Here is a 24,587-nt window from a genome sequence, read left to right on the forward strand (position 1 = left end):
AGAAGTGCCTGTCTGTCTAATTCTCTACTATGTATTGTAGCATCACCATTACATAAGTTTTAAAAATAAATGGAGAATTGGACTTTTCCCAGATACTTAAATAATAAATAATTAAAGGATATGCAGAGTAAACTGTGCCACTGCTTGGAATATATTCTAGTCTTTCAGAAAGACAGTTAAAATGAGAGAAAGAGAGCAAGACACTCCCAGTGGGCCTTAATATTAAGGATTTCACACTGATTCAAAGACAAATTCACCATTAATAGCCATATTAGCAAGACATCACATTTAACTCACTTATCACAAGAAGCAAAGTAAGAGCAAATGAATACAATCCTAGCTCATAAGCATCAGCTCAGTATTCACAAGCCCTGATTCTCTGTACATAGTGCCAATCTGAATATGTGTACAGTGACTTATATTATATATTGGGTTTTTTTACCTGTAGCCCCTTCGGGGGGCTTCCTAAAGGCTGGGGGGTTTGCAAAGGTTCCTCATCCCCCCACTGGTCTCTAGGGCCTCACAGGAACCATTTGAGCATGTGCAGTGGCCATTTTTAAAAATCTTTTTTTTGAATGGCCACTGAAAACAAAATGGCCACCGCGCATGCTCAAATGGCCTCTGCAAGGCCTGGCATGACCTAGGGCCTCACAGAGGCCATTTGACCATGCACGGTGGCCATTTTGTTTTTGGTAACCTTTTTTTTAAAAAAATAATTTTACAAAATGGTGCCCCCCTTCAAGTGGTGCCCAGGGCATGTGCCCTGCCTGCCCTACCCCTAGATACGCCCCTGCACACCTCTCTAAAAACAAGAGTACAAGTCCTACCTTTAAGGTTAAAAATGTGTTGCTGAGTATTTAATAATGCAGTGACCCAGAAGATAATCAGCTGCTGTTAACCACAGAATTCCTAATCCCAGCAACAAGAAGAGAGGCAACAACACCCTGGAGACTAATGCAAGTTGGTCATGAGACAGAAGCTGAGAAAAGGATCTTCAAAAAGCTTAGCTGTGTGGTGATGGTGAGGCATCAAAGCCATCAAGTTCCCCATTCACCAAGTTCCTCACTCAGCACTGAGAGACATCCCTCCTTCTCTGAAACCCTGGGGAAGAGTGTGAGGCTCTTTTCACGATTAGTGAGAAGAGCCTCTAGGGGGTTAGACGAGCAGCAGTCTTCTCCTGGCGGCCATAGTGGCCACCCACACAACGGCCGGCTCGGTCACGGAGCCAGCTGGGTCTGGGGAGTTTGGGGGCCGCATGGCCCCCGGAAGCTCCAGCATGCCCTGTGCGAGTGCGCAGGGCATGCTGGAGAGACCCCTGAGCCGGGAGGCTGCTTTTCAGCCTCCTGGACAGGGGTCTACTCATGAGTAGCCATGGCATGGAGCCACACTATGGCTACCCATGATTTTAAAAACCGGGTTTCTGGAGCGCTTGCTCCTCAAACCCAGTTTAAGGGGAGGGTTACTTTGGCAGATTAACTGCCTGGAGGCCACCGGGCTCGCCTGCGAGCCCGGTGGTTCTCATGGTCAGGAGAAATCAGGCTAGGCAAATCTAGCCCGATTTCTCCTGATCGTGGGAATAGCCTCTCTGTGTTTTAACTGATCATCTTTTTGTGGGATGGGTAGGATTTTTGGCCTCTTTGTCTGATAGGCTGGTGTTGGAGAGTCTTTTTGCCCGCCTCATACTGTTCTCAATTGTTAGGCTGAGAACAGAAGAAAGCATAGCATATGTTTAGCGTAACAAGGAGTCATAGTCAGTCCCTAGAAGTCTGGCAACTCAGGGAGATGTGACTGTGACTTCTTTTAAGCCAGGAGCATCACCATTTGCAACGTTTGAATGTCTTGGGACTAGGAGGGCAATGCTTGTGGCTCACATCTTGACTTCATTTGGGGTTGGCTAGGATAGGCAAGGAATAGCCTTAGAGTTTTGATGCTGCTCTGAGCTGGAGTGTAACTGACCAACAGGAATGGGGAAAAATACTCCATCCTGGCTCAGAGACACTGCTAGTTCCTGCATTGCAAAATGGGGTGGAGAGCCCAATGACTTCAAGAAAGTTGTGGCCCTTTCCTTCCAGTATGCTGCCTTGTCTTTTTTTACTGGTGTGGGGGCAAGATTTAAGTAGCCCCTTAGTTCACAACTGCGGCCTCCTGAGGCTGATTTTCATATAGAAAGAGAGGAAGAGGGCTTTGTTACATGAAACTGAGTGTAATATAGTTTCCCCATAGGACTATTTTCCCCCTCAAATCTCTTGGACATAACAACAAATTAACAGAAATTGAGCCTCGTAAAGAGAGGGACAATAGATAGCTAATAGGTTCCCAGTTAAAGTCACCAAGGCACCCTCTTATGGTCTCTGAGATGGAGCTTAAATTGTTCTGATGTTCAATGTCCAAGACCCTCTGAGGATCTCCTTGGCCTGACTGTAATCTAACAATAACAATAACAATAATAATGCAAAAAATATAAACTACACATAGCCAAAAATTGGTGGGACCATAAAATTGAAAAAGTGGTCGAAAATGAAGATGCAAAAATATTATGGGACTTCCGACTACAAACAGATAAACATCTAGGGGTGTGCAATTTGGATTTTCAGTGTTTCGATTCGGATCCGAACCGAAACACTGCTGTTCTGTTTTGTATCCGAATATGGCCCATCCAAATCACCCCTGATTCGATTCGGATCCAAATTAATCCAAATCCGAATTGATTCGGATTAAAAAATGGGACCTGGGGCCAAAAGAGTGGGGTGGGGTGGTAGTGCCTAATGGATTCTATGATAGCAAATGAGATTTTCAATGAGACACCATGAATCCACCCTAATTTGCTATCATAGAATCCACACTCAGAATACCTCAGAAACCTGTACCCCATGGGTTAGAAACCCATGGGGGTGGTTGGCACCCTATGTGCACTACACCACCACTCGCTCTGGGCCACCCCAGCACCCCCCAAGTGCACTTATGGGGCTGCTGAAAGCTCCATTATACCTTATGAGGAAAAACCTTAAAGACGCGTAAACTTCAACAATTCACCAAAAATCAGCCCTCTGCCCAAATCCTTTGAAAAAATGCAGGTAGCTTCCTTGCCCCTACCCGGCACTACCACCAACCCCACACCACTCTAGGCCACCCCTTTCCCCCTGACATGAAGCGATACACCCTCCATTATACCTACAACCTTAAAGACGCGTAAACTTCAACAATTCACCAAAAATCAGCCCTTTGCCCAATCCCTCTGCAATTGGGGTGCTAGCCTCCACCCATTAGGCACTACCACCCCACCCCACTATTTTGCCTCTCTTAAATAAAGGGTGTGTTTCAAGCTTGGAAAACAACAACCCCATTTCAATTGAAACACTTCAATGTTTCAAGTGACATTTTCGAGACCTGTATTTCCCTTGCTGATTGGTTTTTTGGCACTGGCTTCACATTGGCTTGTTAGCATACAAATCAACAGTTGTCATGGACAACTGTGCCCTCATTGGATGGGGGGAGGGAGAAGGGAGGTTAGAACACAAAAGGAGGGAGTTTCAAAATGTGTTTAAAGGGACTAGGAGGCAGAGAGAGCCCTTATACTGTGCCTCTCTTGAAGAGGACACATTGGGAGAAGAGGAAGGAATCAAGGAAGGTTTGATTGTATGGTTTTCTCAGCACCGAGTATAATATGCTGTGCTACGGCCAACTCCTCCTACAATGGCATGACCCCAATAGATTCCCACATCCCTACAACAACCTGGGAATTGCAGTTCCAGAGCCTATATGAGGATGCAATGGCAAACTTAGGTCCCCCTCCAGATGATATAAAACACTTGCCTAGCTAGACACCGGTCACTGCAGTGGAGGTTGAGTCTCTTGTCGCACAATCTGAAGCAGGAAAGGCCCCAGGAGAAGACCTCATCCCTAAAGATCTTATAAAAAGCAACCTGGAGTGGTGGGCTCCAGTCCTGGCCTCATTATTTACCCATATTGACTGCCAGGGCCACATCCCCAAGGACTGGGGGTGAGCAATCATCATCCCCATATTCAAAAAGGGACAAAGGGATGACCCTGCCAATTATAGGCCCATTAGCCTGCTCAACACCATCAGCAAGCTATATGCCAGGCATATACATGGGAAATTCAAGGACTGGCTAGAGTAAGAAGAGATGCTGGCAGATGAACAAGTGGGATTTAGGGAGGGCAGATCTACTACTGATCAGTGCCTGGTGCTCCAACATCTCATTCAAAGGTACTCTTCTAACAAATCTACCTCCCACTATGCTGCCTTCATCAACCTTAAGGTTGCATTCTACTCCATCTCCCGAGTCAAGCTTTGGGAAAAGCTTGAATCCTCCTCTATTAATCGATGCCTGCTGTATCTGATCTGCGTCCTTCACACAGACATATCACTTAAGGTGAGATGTAGTCCCCAGGGACACCTTACAAACCCTATTTCAACCCAGAAAGGAGTTAAACAAAGATGTATCCTGGCCCTGCTACTGTTCAACTTCTATATCAGTGTCATGGTGAGCTGCTTCAGCAACCCTGACTTCCACCCTGCCAAGCTGGCCAGAAGACCCATCTCCATCCTACTCTATGCAGATGCTGCTGCTATCCTCTCAAGGACTGCTGTAGGTCTCTACGGGTGCTGGCAGCACTATCTCAGCATTGCAAGAGTAAACAATTGGAAATAAATTATTAAAAAAAACAAGGTCGTGGACTTTGCTAGAAGACCAAAGATCGACCGTTGGAATATTGATGGGCACAGAATTGAGCAGGTCGCCTGCTTGTGCCAACGACTTGGCATCATATAGTTTGGGCACTGCAGGTATGTAATGGCCACCTCTAGTACGTAAGAACTTCACGATGGCAGAGGAGCTCCTCTGTGCTGCTAGGGCAATGTGTTCACAATGGGCCTTGAGCCAGAGGCATGTGGTCCTTCATGCCTCTGGCTCAAGGCCCATTGTGAACACGTTGCCCTAGCAGCACAGAGGAGCTCCTCTGCCATTGTGAAGTTCTTATGTACTAGAGGTGGCCATTACATACCTGCAGTGCCCAAACTATATGATGCCAAGTCGTTGGCACAATTACTATATGGTGCCCACCCAGGATCTCCATCCAATCTTGCCGTACTGGAACGTGTTCAATCTAAATTCCCGAGAGCGACCTTACAAGTGCCTTGCTGTGTCTCCAATGCCATCCTATGGCTGGAAACTGGCATGATAAAAGTTGAGGCAAAGGTTTGGATGACAGTTCTCAACCACTGGCTCAAACTAGCCCTTTGCCCAAGGGTCTTGGTCCCTCTAACCCTGCAAGACAACTTCCAGTCCTCATGGAAACGGGCAGTGTCTAACAAAGTGTCACAGCTGGGCTTCTCTCCATCCATTTTGCTTACAATGGGCTGGGACAAGGCAAAAATGGCCATCAGACAGAGGATTCTGGACATGGAACGCCAAGCAGATCTAAGTAAGGCAACAGGCTTTCTAGCCCCAGACAGTCGTAGGTTTACCGTCTCCCCCTCTGCATATTTGGCACAATTTGAAATATCAAGCCATAGAAGGGTGTTCACCCTTGCCAAGTGTCATGCCCTTCTGTCCAACATTCTGGAAGGCAAATACCAGAAGATCCCATTCATGGAAAGGCTCTGTCCTTGTGACTCTGGGGAGATGGAAACCATAGACCATGTACTCCTTACGTGTCCCTTTTATAAAGAAAGTGGGGACAGGCTCATCTCTCCCCTGCTTCTTAAATACCCCAGCCACTCTAGTCAAGTGAGTCTACACCAAGACGCTGCTCTCAGGTGACAATCGGTCCATCACGTACAAAGTTGCCAGGTTCTGAGGGGAAGCATGCAAAATCCACAGGGTCCTGACCGGCAGTTAATATCCCTGGCAGCAGATGTCTGACTATTGAGCATTTTATTTGCTTGATTTTATAATAATTTTCATTTGCCTTCTGTAAAACTCTATGCAACAAAAGACTATGTAGTAAAGTTGTGCTTTTGTACTTGCTATTTCTTTCAGTTGGAAATGTAACATATGTCTATAAACAAACCTGTTTGTACGCACATGTAAACACACACACACACACACAACATATATGCATATACATGAGCACACACAAAACATGTGCTCTCTCTCTCTCTCGCTCTCTCTCTCTCGCTCTCTCCCGCTCTGTAAAGCTACACAGCATTTGAACACAATAACACATCCTGACATTTCCAAGTAAAGGGCAATGCCTGGTCTTCTCTGATTATTGGTCTTTGTGAATTATTATCTGGACAAAAAAGGCATTTCTGCATCATGCCTAAGGACCTGAAAACAATAAGAATCAGTGGGAAAGAAAACAGCATTGCCAGTAGGTAGGCAAGGAACAGCTGGCCTTAGCTGTTAGGCCAGAGGCATATCCTAACTAAAAAGGAATCACAGAAATGGTTTAGTCATCTGGCCAGAAACAAACAATATATATATATATATATATATATATATATATATATATATATATATATATATACACACACACACACACACATATACTTGAGAAGAAAAATACAGCATCTGAGATAGTCTAAACTATATTTTGCACTCAATCAACCGGCACCTATCATGCCACTGATCAAACCCACGTACAGCAGCTGTGGTGCTGCAGTAAATCAGGACACTGTTGCAAACTGGGCACATAATGAAGCAGTGACACAGTCACTCAGTCACGCTGAGCTCTAAACTCTAGTAAAGTACAACCAAACTGAGACTAAAATGAAGTCCACATTCTAACAAAAATAAAATGTGATCATAATTTTTGTTCACTTAACAATTTCCTTTAAAACATTGGTCAACATGATGAGGAGAATTATTCAAAGCATTCTCATTGAAATTAAAAGGAAAAATTAAGCATTGACTAATTTGTCCTTTTAATTTCAGTAGGACTACTTTGAGTAATTTCCCTTCTCATATCAGCCATTAGCATTTAAAGATACTGGAATAATACCTGAGACATATGCAGAGTTCATTGTTAACAAACTTTCAGAAATTTAAAGGGGCTGTCACATTTATTCTTCATTAGTATTTACCATCAAAACAATGGAAGCCATACCAGATAAAAGGTATGGGTAAAGAGGGTCTTAGTATTTGGAGACAAACAAGCACACAAATTTTCTTTTTGCATTTTTAGAATAAGGCAATTTATTACACCTGTGCTTAACATTCTTTACCCTTGTCTTGACATTTCTATTTTTGAACCACAATTGGATTACACTGCTGAGTACATCCCCAGACACACAAACACTGCATAATCAGGAAGAAAGTACTGTGATGAAATTTAGTTTTGGTACTAAAACCTTTGCAATGTTTTTATCAGCAAGGAATTCAACACTGCATTATACTGCTTAGATGCCTGAAATCTGTTTGAATAAAACTTGGTCATAAGAACATAAGAACAGCCCTGCTGGATCAGGCCCAAGGCCCAAGGCCCAAGGCCCATCTAGTCCACCAGATGCCTCTGGGAAGCCTACAGGAAGGAGTTGAGGGCATACTCCCTCCTGCTGTTACTCCCCTGCAACTGGTATTCAGAGGCATCATGCCTCAGAGGCTGGAGGTGGCCTATAGCCCTCCGATTAGTAGCCGTTGATAGACTTCTCTTCCAAGAAGTTATCCAAACCCCTCTTAAAGACATCCAGGTGGTTGGCTGTCACCACATCTTGTGGCAGAGAATTCCACAAGTTGATTACGTGTTGTGTGAAAAAGTACTTCCATTTATTGGTCCTAAATTTCCTGGCAATCAATTTTCATAGGATGACCCCTGGTTCTAGTGTTATGTGAGAGGGAGAAGAATTTCTCTCTATCCACTTTCTCCACTCCATGCATGATTTTATAGATGTCTATCATGTCTCCCCACAGTCATCTTTTTTCTAAACTAATAGCCCAGGTGTTGTAATCTTGCCTCATAAGAAAGATGCTCTAGGCCACTGATCATCTTGATTGCCCTCTTCTGCACCTTTTCCAGTTCTACATTGTCCTTTTTTAGATGTGGTGACCAGAATTGTATACAGTATTCTAACTTTGGCCACACCATAGTTTTGTATAAGGGCATTATAATATTAGCCGTTTTATTTTCAATCCCCTTCCTAATGGTCCCTAGTATGGGACTGGCCTTTTTCACAGCTGCCACACACTGAATCGACACTTTCAATGAGCTGTCCACCACGATGCCAAGATCCCTCTCCTGGTCAGTCACCGACAGCTCAGATCCCATCAACGTATACTTGAAGCTGGGTTTTTCATCCCAATGTGCATCACTTTTCACACACCCAATTTGGAGAGACCCTTTTGGAGTTCCTCACAATATGTTTTGGATTTCACTATGTGAAAGAGTTTGGTATCATCTGCAAATTTGGCCTCCTTGCTGCTTACCCCAACTTCTAAATAACTTATGAATAAATTAAAAAGCACTGGTTCAAGTACAAATCCCTGGGGGACCTGACTTCTTTGTTCCCTCCATTGTGAAAACTCTCCATTTATCCCTACCCTCTGTTTCCTGTCCTTCAACCAGTTAGCAATCCACACATGTTCTTGTCCCCTTATCCCATGACTGCTAAGTTTTCTCAAGAGTTTTTTATGAAGAACTTTATCAAATGCTTTTTAAAGCCAGGGTATACTATGCCAACTGGATCACTTTTATCCACACACTTGTTGACACTCTCAAAGAACTCCAAAAGGTTTGTGAGGCAAGATTTACCTTTGCAAAAGCCATGCTTGTTCTCTCCCAGCAGGGCCTGTTGTTCTATGTGCTCTACAATTTTATCTTTGAGGATGATTTCCATCAATTTGCCTGGAATGGATGTTAAGCTAACCAGCCTGTAATTTCCTGGATCGCCACTAGATCCCTTTTTGAAAATTGGTGTTACATTGGCTACTTTCCAGTCCTCCAGTACAGAGCCTGAATGCAGGGATAAGTTATATATTTTAGCAAGGAGGTTGGCAATTTCACATTTGAGTTTTCTGAGGACTCTTGGATGGATGCCATCCAGCCCTGTAGATTTGCTAGTTTTCAGTTTTTACAGACAGTTTAGAACATCAACTCTTGTCACTTCTATCTGACTCAGTTCTTTAGCCTCCATCCCCGAAAAGCCTGGTTCAGGAACAGGTAAATGCTTAGTATCCTCTGCCATGAAGACAGCTGCAAATAACTCACTGAGCTTCTCTGCGACCTCCACATCCTCCTTAATAATCCCTTCACTCCCTCATTGTCTAATTGTCCAACCACCTCCCTGGCAGGTTTCCTGCATCTGATGTATTTAAAGAAGTTTTTGTTATTCCCCTTGATGCTTTTAGCTAAATGTTCCTCAAACTTTCTTTTCGCCTCCCTTATTGTCACCTTGCATTTCTTTTGCCAGAGTTTGTGTTCCTTTCTGTTCTCTTCATTTGGGCAGGCCTTCTAATTTTGGAAGGAAGTCTTCACTTTTATGGCTTCCTTGACTTGATACCATGCTGGTATCCTCCTAGACTTAGTGGTACCTTTCCTCCTTTGGGGTATACAATCTAACTGGGCTTCTAGTATTGTGGTTTTGAGTAAACTCCATGCATTCTGGAGTGAAGTGACTCTCTTGATTTCCCCTTTCAGCTTTCTTTTCACCATACTCCTCATTTTGGAGAAGTTTCCTCTTCTGAAATTCAAAATGTCTGTGTTAGACTTCCTTGATGATTCTCTCCCCACATGTATGCTGAATTTGATTGCACCATTGTCACTGTTCCTAAAGGGTCGATGACACTGACATCACGCACCAGGTCCTGGGTGCCACTCAGGATTAAGTCCAAAGTCAGCCTCTCAGGCTCTCATTAAGTCCAAGATCAGCCTCTCAGGCTTTCATTAAGTACAATGCATGTGTTCAAAGAGAATGCATGGGTGTATTACAAAGGCAGGGAAAAGATGTCAGTGAATTCCAGTGGCTAGATATTCAGACTTGTAGGGATGTGCAAGCCAGCTTGGAACTGAGCTGGCTCGGCCTGAAGGCTCACCCTCAAATCGAACTGAGGGGTACTGGCCTGAGGGCATCAAGCCAAGCCTCCACCTCGCTAGCTGGCTTGATGTAAAGGGGAATCTGGCAAGGATTTCCCAAAGGGCTAAATGTGGTGAAGGGGGTGTTTAAGGGGAAAGATAGCCTTGCCCATTAATTTTTTTTACCTTTAAAATGGTGGCCAGAATGGCGGTGCCTGTGGGGGTGGCAGAGGCAGTGGCATCTCCTTCCACCCACCCCTGCCACCCTCCCAAGTGACCCGGCAGCTGCGGCCCACTTCATATGGGCAGCTGCACCAGTGGGGATGGCAGAGGTGGTGACAATGGAGGCAGCGGTAGGGGCTCCTTTCACCCGCCGCCAGCCTCCCAAATGACTGGAAGGAGCCCCCGCTGCCACCATCCTTGCAGCTGCTGCTGCCGTCCCAGCCACTGCAGCTTGATTTCGGATTTGACCCAAACTGGGCAATCCAGTTCTGTGCACATCCCTAAAGTCTTGGGAGAATGGTGCACAAGCCCCTAGTTATGCTGGTCAAAGGCCATAATAAAGAGTGACTGACTGACAAACCCCTAGCTCAGCCACTGCAAAATAGGGTTGGGTCTTGGAACTTTCAGCTTCAGTTCCCTGTCTATAAGAAGCGGACAACGATTTTGTCTAATGGGACAACTGTGAGGATGCACAGGAATAAGACTGCCACTCAGAACAATGAATGGTTGCATGAATGACTAATAGAGAAATTCATTAAAATAGGAATCCCCTACCTAGGTCCCCAGATGCATTCATCCACATCTCTAATACCAAGCATCTACCATTCCCCTGTTCCTAGTCTTGCTATTTAACTGCTTTTATAGAGCTGTATGCATTTCTAAAATGCACCATGAATTAGATTTATGAACCATACTATGTATTTTCTGGGGGAATGGCGCTGAAAACAAACATTATGAGGTTTTGTACAAAAAGTGACTTTGAGGGCTAAAAAGAGCTGAGACAACATTATCAACCTATTTGGAGAACACCTGGAAACATAGCTATGACAACTATCTTTTTGAAGGAAGGGGAAACTTTAAATAAAACAATTCGTCTGGGAGCACATAGCCTGCAAACACTCTGCATTAAAGAAACAAATGTCATTAATTTATAATTGAGTATTTATTCATTTCCACTTTCCATGGTCTCTCTAAAATGAGAATTTATTGACTGCGTATACAAATGTGGCATTTCAATATTTAGTTAGAATAATTCAGCTTTTCTGTTAGATTATACTTCAATATTAATATGATGTAAGGCAGGCATGGACATTATGTAGTTCAGGAGCGACTGGTAGCTGTCCAGGTTTTGGAGCTTTCTTCTCCTTCCAGCAAAAACTCCTTTCTGACTGCCTAAGTGAGTGGTGGCATGCCTGCAACATTTTTTATCTCTATCTCTCTTGGATTGCCTTTTCTCTTCCATTTTTTCCTTCTATTTTCTTTTCTCACAAAGCAACCTTTCTTGCTCCCCTTCTTCCTGCAGCAAAATTCTCAAGGAATTCAGAAATTCCAATGTTTCAAATCCTTTATTCTATTGATGTAATTTTTTGCACAAGCTGCCATTTGTGACTGGCTCTGCCTCCCTAAGTTACCATTTTGTGACTGATTTCACCTTCCCAACCCAATACTTCGTGCTGGTGGGTCCCAAGGATCTCCCTCCACCCTGAAAAAAACTCTTCTGAAAGCCTTAAGCCTGCCCACCCTTGATATGTAGGAACTGGATAAACTATCTGAGAAAATCCTCCAAGTTTACTCCTGGGAAGAACCCTGAAATTCTCTTTTGAATTTCCCTTTGCAGAAATTTCAGTACCAGTCCTGTAGTGATCAGCCACCCCTCCCCCTTAAGAATTAACTGGGAGTAACACTTGTCTTGATTGACATGCTGATGAACTCCAGGGCAGCCAATCAGTATACCAGGTGGGTAGGACCTAGAGAACGGTTGCGGGGAATTCTGGGAACAAGAAGGGCAGGTCTTTGTTAGAAGAGAGCAGGTAATGTGGCCATGGAGGATGGCTGCAGGAAAATGACTCTGCAGGTCCTAGAAAGCCAGGAGGGCAGGAAGCTTGAATTCTCGTCCAAAGTTTGGTGAGTTCAAGAAAAGGAAGCCTGTGCTTTGGCTTCAGGAGGTTTAGTCTAGGGAAAAGTTTGCTTATTGAGACTAAGAAATTAGAATTTCTGTTTCTTTGGTGTGTGCTTTATATATCCCTGATACTGTTCTAGTATTGATTACCTGCAATGTAACGAAAATAAGAAACACTAGCCTACGTTCATTCTACCTGGGGCATTGCAAAAGACCCTATAATCATTTAAATGTACATTAAGAAAACCTATTTTTGTAATCTTACTAAGATGCTTAACTGTATCTAAGAAAGCTAGAAGTCTCAGAAGGAAGTGATCTATAGTAATTTAATAAAAAAATTATTTATTTATTTATTTATTTATTTAGTTAGTTAGTTATTCAATTTATATACCGCCCTTCCTAAATGGCTCAGGGTGGTTTACATTAAAACAAAACAATTAAAATCAATTAGCAGTTAAGAACAGAAATTGTAAAACACCATGAAACAAGAACAGTTAAAACATTCAAAACTGTTTAAAACCCCTGAAAAACCAGGTTACAACATTAAAATCATTTACAACAATTTAAAAACCCTAGAGGGCTAGGCCAATCTGGAAGGTTTTGAGGGCTCTCCTGAACACCAATAAAGAATCCAGATTATGGATTTCTGCAGGAAGTGCATTCCGCAGCCCAGCTATAGAGAAGGCCTGCCTCTGAGTTGCCACCAGACATATCAGTGATAACTGGAGATGGACCTCCTCAGATGACCTTAACGTGTGGTGAGGATCATGCAGGCGATGTCTAAGGTAACCTGGACCTAAACCGGACATTTTAGTTCTTTTTCTTTTTGCAAGCCTTTCTGAGGTGGTTTTTAACTCAGGAAAAGGGGTGTGTGTGAAGGGTGTTTACTCTGGTGCAAGCACATCCTCAGACATTCAGCAACTACCAGTTTTTCCCATCCCGTGTAGGTATACACGTGGAAGGTTTTTTCCTGTATTTGCCCAATACCTAGCGACAGAGGGACCTAGGATTAAAGCACCCAATCCACTGGTCGAGTTCTCTGCAAGTTTTTGGGTGCTTGGTGGCAGCCCTTTGAACCTACTGACATTACAGAAAGGTTTTAGGAGGAGCCTAGCCCTGCAGCTCAGAAGGGATGATAAAGCATTTACTTCCCTCACATGAGCTTGCTCTGAAACAAAGGATTTAATCCACTCCAAGACCTATGATGATTATTTTCATCTTTAAGGTGTCTTGCATCATTACCATTTTGATCTTTTTATTATGTAGCACCCATGTGCTAGGTTCCACATAGAACAAAGAGGCTTAGATCTACTCACACATCATGGGGTTTTGAAAAAAGCAATCCCACTCACACATCATGGTGTTCTCAATGTCTTACATCTTAAATTACCTGCTCCAGTCCCTCCAAACTATATCCCATGCTTTTTGGAAGGATCCCCCAACCCTCAGAAACAGATTTTCAGGGCACTGCAATAGGTAGGGCAAAACTGGCAAAAACCGAGACCTTGCCTTGTACAAAAGGAAGTTATTTCCATTTGCACAATGCCACCTCTGAATCCAAGGTAGAAATTATTATGTGCTGATCCCAATAAACCTAACTCTATACTGGATTGTAGTCATCCTGTACAAAATACTTTGCAGTGAAACTAGAGGTGGCCAACTTGCTCCATGGGCAAAAGTGGCACTGGCCACTTGGTGTCATTCTTGGACAATAGTAAGAATCTCACACTGTGGCCTGCTATGCTTCCTGCTGCCAGTTCAGATGACAAGACAAAGACAACTCAGTGCACATGGGCTACACATGTTCTGCTGTACAGCCTTAGAGTGGTGCTGTCACATACTTAATATGACACCCTTGCCAAAATGGGTTTGTTTACTTCTCAGGTTCATATCATGCCTCATAGCCTGATGGATTCAAGGGCTACTTAAATAATACCAGAGATATTATTACCAGCTAGCTCTCCTAGAATCACCTCAGATAGATTTGTTCTCAGACTCTGAAATGAACAGAGTTATTTCCTCCAAAATTGAATATAACTCAATTCCTCATTCAAGTCAATCCAAAGGTTGAAAGAAGAACCTCTACCTGGCAGAACAAGTGAGAAATCTCTCTCTCTTGCCTGGCTGAGAGGCTATATCCTGGAAAACAAAGGTCAGCTGTTTGTAGGGGACCCTCTGACCCTGAGGGATCATGCAGAGTTTACTTTTCCTCCTCTCCTTATTTTCCAGTAATCCCCACCTGACTTTAAAACCACAGAGAAAATCTCTGCTGTTTAGCTCTAAGTTAGTGAGTTTTAAAGACTGCCTTGCCCACAACCAAATGCTGTCTTGTCTACATTTGAAAGTGGGCTTGTGGGAGCTAGCCACTTTTCCAAACCAACTCTGCAAGGCTTGAAAGTGGCTTGGGGGATAGGGAAGAGGGAAAGTTCTCAGCAGCCTCCTCTTATCTCCTTGAGCTTCTTGCAAGCTTTGCAAGGAGGGTGAGGAGAGATGCTCATGTCTGGATCAGATTGGACCTAAAGAGCTGCTCCAAAGGCAGAGGTGAGGATCATCTTGCCACCCTGCTGGTGTCTGCCCAAGTAAGTTGCTGCCTCAGGCAACTGTCTCACCTCGCCTCATGAAAAGTCTGGTCCTGCTGCAGAAGGGCACCCGCACACAATGGGGAAAAATTATTGAGAGCTAATGTCCTAGGTTCAGAGGATTTCTCTACTCACTCCCTGTCAGCCTTTGGGTCAGCCTCTCCATCCTTTTCTTACTATTCTTTGTATCATTGTCTGTGCAGGAGGAAAGCAGCAGCACAATTGGGGAGAGGCTTTTTTATCCCCCCCACCACCACCACTGCCCAGGTGCACTTCATACTATGTCCAAGTGAACAGTGGCAGAAGCACTGTGGTCTTGGGCTACACTGTAGTAGCCATTGGGAAGACTAACAAATCCCAAGGACCACTGTAGCTTCACTGTGGCGGCTGCAGAGCAGTGCGTCAGAGTAACAGTGCAAGGACAGACTTAAAAAGCTTTCCCAAAGGCTACTTTTCATCTGGCACACTGGTGTGGAGTAAGCCAAGGCAACGTAGGGGTGGGGAGTGGGAAAAGGCTGTTTCACTTGTGGCACCGTTGCTGCCGCTTCTTTACCCTCTGCTCCAACAGTGACAGAGAACATTGTAAAAAAAAAAAAAGTGAGAAGGCTGACAGAGAGGCTGGCAGGGAAAGGTAGAGAACCTACCCTTCACAGGAGGTAGTTTTTCTAAGTGCCAGTACTTCTTGTCTGAGTCCAACTTCAGAAAGGTTTGCCAACACACCTTATTATAATCTTTTTTTTTAAAAAAAGAAGATGATTCCTGATTCACTTTAATAAATCTGGTATCTAAACTAGCAGAATCTTCTGATCTAAAATCAGCTGTCTCCGTAGCAACCACCCACTATGAATGTATTCGTCCAACTGGTGGTGGGGGTGGGGGAAAGATGCTTAACACACTGGCTAGGTATAACAGTGCAAACATCCAGGGAAGATTGAAACAAAAACACGTGATGTGGCATGTGTGCTTTGAATGATCTTAAATTTGTGTAGTGCATATATTCACAGAAAAATGCAATTTTTAGGTGAATGGTAAGAAAGTAATACAAACAATGAATGTTTTGAATATAGGAAATTGGATTTTAAAGCATCAATTGCCAGAGAAAAATCTTACCAAAGCCACAGCAACAGGGAGAAAAAATGGAACCTGACAGAATTTTTTAAAAGGTGTTTTCCAGAAATATTTCTACCCCATCGACACTGCTATATTTGAAGGAGGGGGGAACCCCACAAAACTGGAGAAAATTTAGTGCGGCCACATCTATTGGAATTTATGCAGCCAGACACCATCAGGAATTACTATAAACATGACTTTCTGCTTGCAGCATAACCTAAGGGGGGGGGGGGAGAATTGCACTGAAGATTTAATATGCAATCTTGCATGGCCGTCATAGTATGCTTTACAGAAAGATACTCTTCCAATATAAAGATATTGGCCAATCCAGATAGTCACACCAAGTGTACAAATAAGGTTAGAAGTGCAGAGCAAATCCCCAAATGACTTTCAAGGTTCTCTTTCAGTATAATTAGCCCTAATATTAAAAAATGCAATGCTCTAACAAGTTCTATAGCACTGTTTTCCATACATGCAATTTTACTAGCAGTTTCTGCACTCACTGAAATGGCTGCATGCATGTCAGAAAGTGGTTTGAAGCTGGATGCACTTCAGAATGTGGTTTGGCCCTTGACCCTCCACTAGCTCTCTCTTGAATCCCCCCCCCCGCTTTCACAAACAAGACTCCCTTACCTTTGCACAGAGGAAACTACAAATATCATTATCACAGCAGGAAATTATGCATTGGAGCATGCTCAGGAACTGGACAAGCAAGCCTATTTGGGAGCCCACTTTCTCTCCATTTACCCATCTGCATAGGTAAGGTTTCTGCTTGTGAAGATTTCTTTGCTTGGGAAAACTGGCAGGGAAATGAAAGGATGGTAATAAACCAAAACAAAAAAACCACCATCTGGGTTTTTGAAAGCATTCGTCATGGATATTTCTAATCAACCTCAAGTTTTTTCAAGAATTTGACATGACTGCTCACAAAATCCAGAGGGGTTTACAGTGTGCTAGGGCAGAAGAAGAGGTAATTTGCAGATCACTAGTCTTTAAATTAGGTGATTTCTGGACGGGGCAGATTAAGCCTTTTGCCGCCCGTAGGCAGCCAGGTATCATGCCCCTGTCCTCAGATAGCGAAGGGGAAGAGGACCCTGACAACCCTCCAGCCGATGCAGGGGTACCTGAAGGGCAGAGCTTGGTTGTCAGTCCACAGGAAATAGCTGAAGCAGGAACGGTTGCAGTCCCAGAACAAGCAGAGCAGTCAGAGGCAGCAGCAACGGGGACTGGAGAGCAGGACCCTGAGTTAAACGGGGAGCCCTCTCTGACTCCGTAACAGAGGAGAATGATGAGATGCCAACAACAGCTGAAAGTTCTCAGAAAAAGTAAATGCCTCCTTAAACAGACAGATAAACCCTGAATCTGTGCCAGTTGAGAACAATCAAGACAGGCTATAAATCAAGTCTGCAGGCTGCAGCCAGACACTGGAAAACAACACATGTCTATCATGGAGCGTACACCATCCCCTAGTCTGAGCAAAGCGGATTCCCAGCTGTGCACTGGCCTCTGCGACCCAGACTGGTTTCCTACTTGAACCCTGTCTCCTGCTGTGCCCTGCTCTAAATGCTGAACAGCTAGACTCCACTACATCATCCCTTCTGGGAGCGCCTTACTTTCTTGCTTCGCACTGGCTCTGTGGAATCTGGTCCAATGCCCGTGATCTACTACCTAGACTCCAAAGTCGGGTGGACAGGCTGCTGACACCAAGGATTTTCCGCCCCCACTGCAGTGAGGAGGGTAGGGGTGGTGAGGTTGAAGCCCTCATTTTTTCATTTCTACATGCTGCTGCAGCAGCTTCGGGGAGTAGGGAATGAGAGGAAAATGAGAATGGTTTCAGTCAAGGGGAGAATGGGAATGTGAAGGCATATTTGCTAATTTAAAGTGTCTTTGCAGTTTCTAGTGGCATTATTTTATCTTTGGCTTTGCTGAATTACACATCTCTTAAGTATCAATAAATGAGATGTGGCATATAGAGACTGTCCCCCCCCAAAAAAATACTTTTCTACCAGCTTTTCAAATGCCTATCACCTGCTGTATTTGGACTAGGTTGGTGAATAGTTCCGGAAAACAAATGGTATTAGGAAAAAGCTCTTGCATGTATATGGACTGTATCCCAGGCAGAGTCCTTCATGTAAGGCCCAGGAGCCAGCAGCAGCTTCCCCTGACCCTAATTTTGGTTTACCAAATACTCTGCTGAGCCCCAGCACATGTGAAGGTGACTGTTCCCACTGCACAGTGTTTTGCCCAGCACGGGTGGGCTCCTTTAAGGGAAATGGAGCTCTCTCATGACCCAGTGCCATCTTAGAAGGTGCACACAGAACTTTGGGAAGTGTAATCTTTCCCAGCTCTTTCCCACAGAGCTCTATGGGGGAAACACTGCAAAGGACTACACTCGCTAGTGTTCCATTCACCTTCCAAGATGGTTGAGCCTTAATAGGACTCTGCTTCTCTTAAATAATCTACCCTCCCCCTGCAGGACTTGGAAAACTGTAGCTCTGTGGCCCTGCATCAGAAATAGAAGATCACTGCCCTAGCCTAAACTCTTTGTCCTGACATCTCTGTCCATGGTACTGGAGCATTGCTGTTACTGCCATTGTAGAAGTGTATTGTGTGTTTTTGTGACACTGCACTGATGTAACCCAGTTGGAGTGGGCTGTTCATTTCCTCCTCTCTCCGGTACTGGCCAGGGCTAGTAGTATGAATGGGTACTATGGTTTAGGAACATACTGCTGGTTCCAAAAGAGTTATGCAGGAATATTTAAATATTAACTCCACAGTTTACCCTCTTATTCCCTCTGATAGAGAGTAACAATATATGTGTGCAGCTTTTTTAAACAGCAGCAAAATTCCAGAGATGCTTATATCAAATCACCATTGCTTATTTATATACCACCATCAAAGTACTTGGCACTTTATAGTGGCGCCAAGAAGAATCCCTGCTTCAACTTCCAGTCTAAATTGCCCCTTAATGACTGACTGTTCAGACTGTTGACTGACTGTTCAGACTGACTGTTCAACCAGACCTCCCATCTCGTCCTCATAACCATATTTTGAGAGTCCACATAAAACACTGCATGTCAAAACAGCATATGACATTTCGGTTTATCCATAATAAACAAGGTAATAATAGATAGCCATGAGTAAAATTACTCTGAAGTAACAAAATGTTGGCATATGTGTATGTATTAATATCTATATCAGTATCTATATCGTTGCCTGGGCCTCACTCACCCACTCACTGACATGAAATTCACAGACCAAACAACAAAAGATAGAATCATGCCATTTTCACAAGTAGGTTCCAGATCTCTCCCAGACGACTAGAAAAATTAAAAATCCTGGGGAAATTGGTTACTTTGCTAGAAAATGCAGAAAAATTCGCCATTGGAAAACAATGGGGAACGAAACCTTCTTGAGACAGCAACTCCAAACCTTCACTGAATTATGAAGCAACAAGTAAGGTATATTATTCCAATTCACTGCATTTCAATCCATGTTGGATTTCCACAAAAATCACTTAAGAACTAAAAAACAACACAAAAACTCTTAAGTGCTGGAGATATAAATACCTTTTCCTAAATACATAAACTCTTCTGGGCATCAACAAGCAACAAGTGAAGAGAGAGTGCGTGGTCAATTTGTGGTACAGGAGGAATGCTTGCAAACTGCAAGTCTGGTTTAAAAGTGTTTGTATTTGTGTGTGTGTGTGTGTGTGTGTGTGTGTATGTGTGTGTGTGTGTGTGTGAGTGATAAAAAAATTATAGATATAGATATAGATATAGATTAGATATAGATATAGATATAGTTATCAACACAGTAAAATGTTCTACATCCTGAACGAGTGTGGTTGTTTTGTGAAAAGAATCTATAAGGCTCTTCACATGAGCAGCCCTACTCGGGCTTGCCAGGCCTACTGGGGTAGGGCTGCTCATGTGAAGCACTAGGATTGGGGCCGATCCCAGCAGTGCACTTCTTGAGGTTATTACCTGGGCTTTTCCCCAGGAAGAAGGGTGTGCATGTAGCCTTCTCCCTGGGTTCCCAGTCATGTGTCTGTTTGGGCTGCAGGCAGCCCAAACAGACACAGAGCCAGGTGCCTAAAGTACCCAGCCTGTGTGGAGATCCCCCAACGCACCATGCTCCTCATGTGGTGCATTGAGCGATATCCAGAGGCCAGGCTGTATTTCCCTGGCCTCCAAAATGCCATGCCACTTACCGAAGTGGTGATTGTGTGCATGGCAGGGTAGCGCAGCGCGGCACGGCACGGCACATCACAGCACGGCACAAGGATCCAGGAGATCATGTGGGAGCAGTTAGGTTTACTCCTGCCTTCCCTCCAGCCCTCTCCAGAGATCTGGGTTGTGTGAATGACTTGACTGTGTGACAACAGAATTCTTCCACAATTTGTACCTTGCAATCAGTGTATTATCATATTTAAAGGGTTCAGAAATTGGAACACCCTGAAGCTTCTATTATGAATGCAGTTGATATTTTCATAGAAAATAACCTTTCTTCATTAGTATGCAACACCTAGCTTTCAGATAGGTATTCAAGAGACATGGTCTGCAAGCAAATTTATAAAAATAGGGGATGCTGTCCTAATAATAAATGTGCTGTGTATTGCAGGAACATTTGTACAGCTTCTGTGTGTGGGTGATTTGGGGAGGAGGGGGCAGGGACTCATACAAAGCAAATTTGAATCAAAATAATACATCTGAAGAAATTAGTTCTATTTCTGTCCTGAACATTTGTCCTAACTCTTCACCCACGTACCACCTGAGCACCTACCTGGCAAGCAGTTACAGTAAAATTTGCCAATCAAATTATGGCAACTGGCTCCATTTTTGCAGGGCTTGAAGGCACATTCATCAATGTCCATTGAACAGTTTTTGTCTGACAGAAAAGAAAATGAAACGTTAAAACTATAAATCATGTAGGGTTTGGGATAGCAGAAAAGCTACTTCATAATCCAAATGACAACTACATAATTTAACTTTTCCTTGTTGGGAACATTGTATTTTATGTCTGCCTGACAGCTTTAAAGCAAGGGATTTTTATAGATCATAGATAGTAGTTAAACAAATTAAATATTTTGAGGGCAGGATTATACAAAGGAAATAAGTATTTACAAATATATTTTGTGAGGTTATTACAGAATCACATTTGCCACAGTATAATCGCAGCACTGCGTTGGTACAGTCTTAAAAATCTAATGTTAGATAAGCCCAGGCACCAAAATAAATTAGGCCTATATTTTAAAATACGAGAAGTCAATAAAAGATATCAGTGAAGACCACATAACTAGACATGGAATGGACAGTGTGATCTACTAAGATAGTTGCTGCGATTTAAAGCTAATCAGTATCCCATTCTTGCTCAGGAGCAACTCAATAACACATTTGAAATGTTGAAAGAATACTAACTGCAAGGACAGCAACAACCATTCTCACAGCATTCATAGCAGCTGCACAGCTTGCCACCAACTACAGCACTTTCCATGAACAACTCCCCCTAGAAACTGTCCATAGAAAGGATGAGCAGAGCTACCTCATACCTGCACAGCTACCAACATGTGAACCCACTCCCTCTCCTGAAACATTTCCAGTGACATCAACAGTAGCCACTCAATAGTGATAAAATCATTGATAAATTTCAGTCTTGTGGTAGCAAGCATGAATTGTCTACTTTGCTAAGCAGGCTTTGCCATGGTTTGTATTTTTAAGGGTGATTGAATGTGTGCACTGTCTACTGTGAGTTGTTTCCCCTTAGGGCATAGTGTCAAACTGCGACCCTCCAGCTGCTGTTGGCCTGCAACTCCCATTATCCCCAGTTACAGTGGCCAGTAGCCAGGAATGATGGGAATTGTAGGCCAACAACAGCTGGAGGGCCACAGGCTGACCTCTGACTTAGAGGATAGGGTTCTACCTCAATGGTAGAGCATCTGTTTGCATGCAGGAAGTTCCAGATTCAATCCCTAGCATCTCCAGGTAGGAATGGAAAAAGCTCCTGCCTGAATCCTTAAAAAGTCACTCAGTGTAGACAATACAGAGCTTGATAGATGGACCAGTGGTCTGATTCAATATAAAACAGCTTCCTATGTTCCTATTCCAGAGGTACAGCCATATTAGTCTGCTGCAGTAAAAGCAACAAAGAGTCTTGTGGCACTTTAACCACAATTATGTTAGCATTTAAGGAAATGGTTCTTAATGTGGGGTATGCAGATGTTGCTGAACTACAATTCCCAGCATCCACAGCCACAATAAATTGTGGCTGGGGATGCTGGGAGTTGTAGTTGAGTAACATCTGGTGGACCCTACGTTAAGAACCACTGCTTTACAGTGCCATAAGTCTCTTTGTTGTTCGAGTGTTTATCTACTAAAAATATCCGTATCCAACCTCTTCATCAAAACTGATTAATTTACAATATGCTTACAATAAAATTATAAATACAACTAAAGCAAAGAAAATGAGTAAAAACACCAGTAGCATTCATTCATAGTATAAACTGAGGAAACTAGTATCAAGTCAAATTAAGTGAGAGGAAGGCAGCACTGATTTAGATATCTTTCCCAAAGGATGATTTCTAAAGGATAAGGGATGGAGCCTTCCCATGATAGGAGGTTGTTCTGGGGGCAAGGCACCATGATCAAGAAGGGCTTGGATGGTAGGCCTCTTCAGGTAGGTCTACCATTTGTCTAGAGCAAGTAGACCTGGCCTCCAGTTGGGAGTTGGTTGGTAGGACATGTTGTGACTTTGGATACAGTAGCCCAGTTGAAAACACAAGTTCAGTTCCCATGTCTTGTAAATGGTACAGTTTCCCCTTGGCTGTATTCCCCCCTCTTGTCCACAGGCAAGATATTTAGTACCATGCACAACTGGCATAGATAGTCATTCATCACATCATGGTGATAGCTGTCTTTAAATGGTATACATACAGGAGCATAATGAGAGAGGACTATGTTTCCCAATGATTCTTATCATATACACACTTGTGACTACCACTATTTGTATCTTCTCCCCACTACCATGGGAAAGGGAGAGAAAAGAGTGACAGCAACAACTATCAGACAAGGAGAACAGATGGCTGAGTCACGTTGGATTGTTCTCATCTTAACTTCTCCCCTTTCTCCCACATCATTAAAAAAAACCAGGCTACACTCCTACATCCACTTACTTGAGAGTAAGCATGATGCCCTTTTTAGAAGTGGCTCTGCATTGATTTCTTCATATAGTGTGCTATTATCTTGGTCCTAAAATGTGCTCAGGGTATTAATAAGGGAAGCTCATTATCCATACAATATACCTGTGACGTAGATTAGGCTGAGAGACAGATAAGATTTCATCACAGTGTCATACGACTCTAGGGAAAATATATAAGAACTAGCAGACCTGGTGCAGAGTGTCTGTGCCCCTAGTTCTCCCTGACTCTTCCCCCAGGAGTCTCTGATGCCTGCCATGCCCGCTTCTCCCCACCACCTCCTGCGGTTTCTGGCCGGCTTTCAAGCTGGCCCGTCCCCTCCTGCTGCAGCCTCCTCACCCTGGTGGCGGCCACCTCCTCCTCCTTCTCCTCGCCACCGCCTTCTTACCATGGCCGGGCCTACCACTGCCGCCTTCCCACCGCAGCTGCTGCCACTTCCTCCTCCTTGCCGCCTCACCGCAGCCAGGCCCACCCTCACTGCTGCCGCCTTCACACCGCGGCCGGGGCTGCCGCCGCCACCTCACCACCCGCCCAAACTCCCCATCACTCTGGAACTCGCGCATGCGCTCCACCAAAAGGCTGAAACTCTCTCACGATCCTGCGAGAGTTCTGCCATGCATCTGGTCCATCACGCATCTGTTTGTCCGGCTAAGAGAATTAATTATATAGATTTACTTAGGATTGAATAACTTATTATTACTTACAATTACAAGTTACAGGGAAAGCAAGTTTGTAAGTATACTGTTCCACTAATGCCTGAATAGTAAAGCTGCTGGTTTTATTTTTGGTTAAATATCCAACTGAGGCCTATATAAGCCTAGTTTTGAGAATGTCTCCTTCAATCCTATACACACTGACTTGAGAGAATAAGCCTCATTTTTTATCAGCTTCTGCTAATATATCAGCTATGCACATTTCTGAAAGTAAATGACCTTAAAACAGTGTTTGACTACTGTAATGCACTCTATATGGGGCTGCTTTCCTACATAGTCCGTCAACTACAGTTAGTACAGAATACGTCAGAAAGACTGGCCTCTGGGATAATCCAAAAAGGCCATATAACACTGATATGAGAAGAACTGCACTGCCAATATGTATCTGGGGAAAATACAAAGTGCTGGTTATTACATCTAAAGCCTTTAAAGGCTTGGGTATTTAAGAGAGCACCTCCTTTTTGATGAACCCTCCCACCTATTCAGATCTGTGGAGATTTGGTTACAGTTACCACCAGCTTGTTTGGTGGCCACTCGGGACCAGGCCTTTTCTGTGGCTGCCCCAGGGCTCTGGAATGCACTCCCTGACAAAATAAGATCTTCTCCATCTCTGGCTGTTTTTAAAAAGACCATTGACACCCCAGTTTTCTCAGGCTATTAATTTAATTGGTTTATTAATTAAATTTTAAATGGTTTATTGTATATCATAAAATTGTTTTAATCATTTTATCCTGTTATATATAATTTTAACTTATATACACTGATGCCCATGTCAGGTGGTACAGAACTATGATAGATAGATAGATAGATAAATATATAAAATAAATGTGGGCAATGTGGAGGTAATTGTTACAATATTGGACTTAGACCAGGAAGATCAGGGTTCAAAGCTACCA

General features: G+C 43.6%; 1 protein-coding gene across 1 annotated transcript in view; it reads right to left on the bottom strand.

Annotated features, from left to right (window-relative positions):
* The window catches only part of LOC128337917 (protein eyes shut homolog), a 264,499-nt gene that overhangs the window by 130,077 nt on the left and 109,835 nt on the right, over positions 1 to 24,587 (bottom strand). Inside the window, exon 4 of the mRNA XM_053279638.1 lies at positions 20,569 to 20,673. Within this exon, the coding sequence (XP_053135613.1) occupies positions 20,569 to 20,673 (105 nt within the window). The remainder of the gene's footprint in view (positions 1 to 20,568; positions 20,674 to 24,587) is intronic.

The sequence above is a fragment of the Hemicordylus capensis genome, chromosome 1 (assembly GCF_027244095.1).
Source record: "Hemicordylus capensis ecotype Gifberg chromosome 1, rHemCap1.1.pri, whole genome shotgun sequence".
NCBI classification, from domain to species: domain Eukaryota; kingdom Metazoa; phylum Chordata; class Lepidosauria; order Squamata; family Cordylidae; genus Hemicordylus; species Hemicordylus capensis.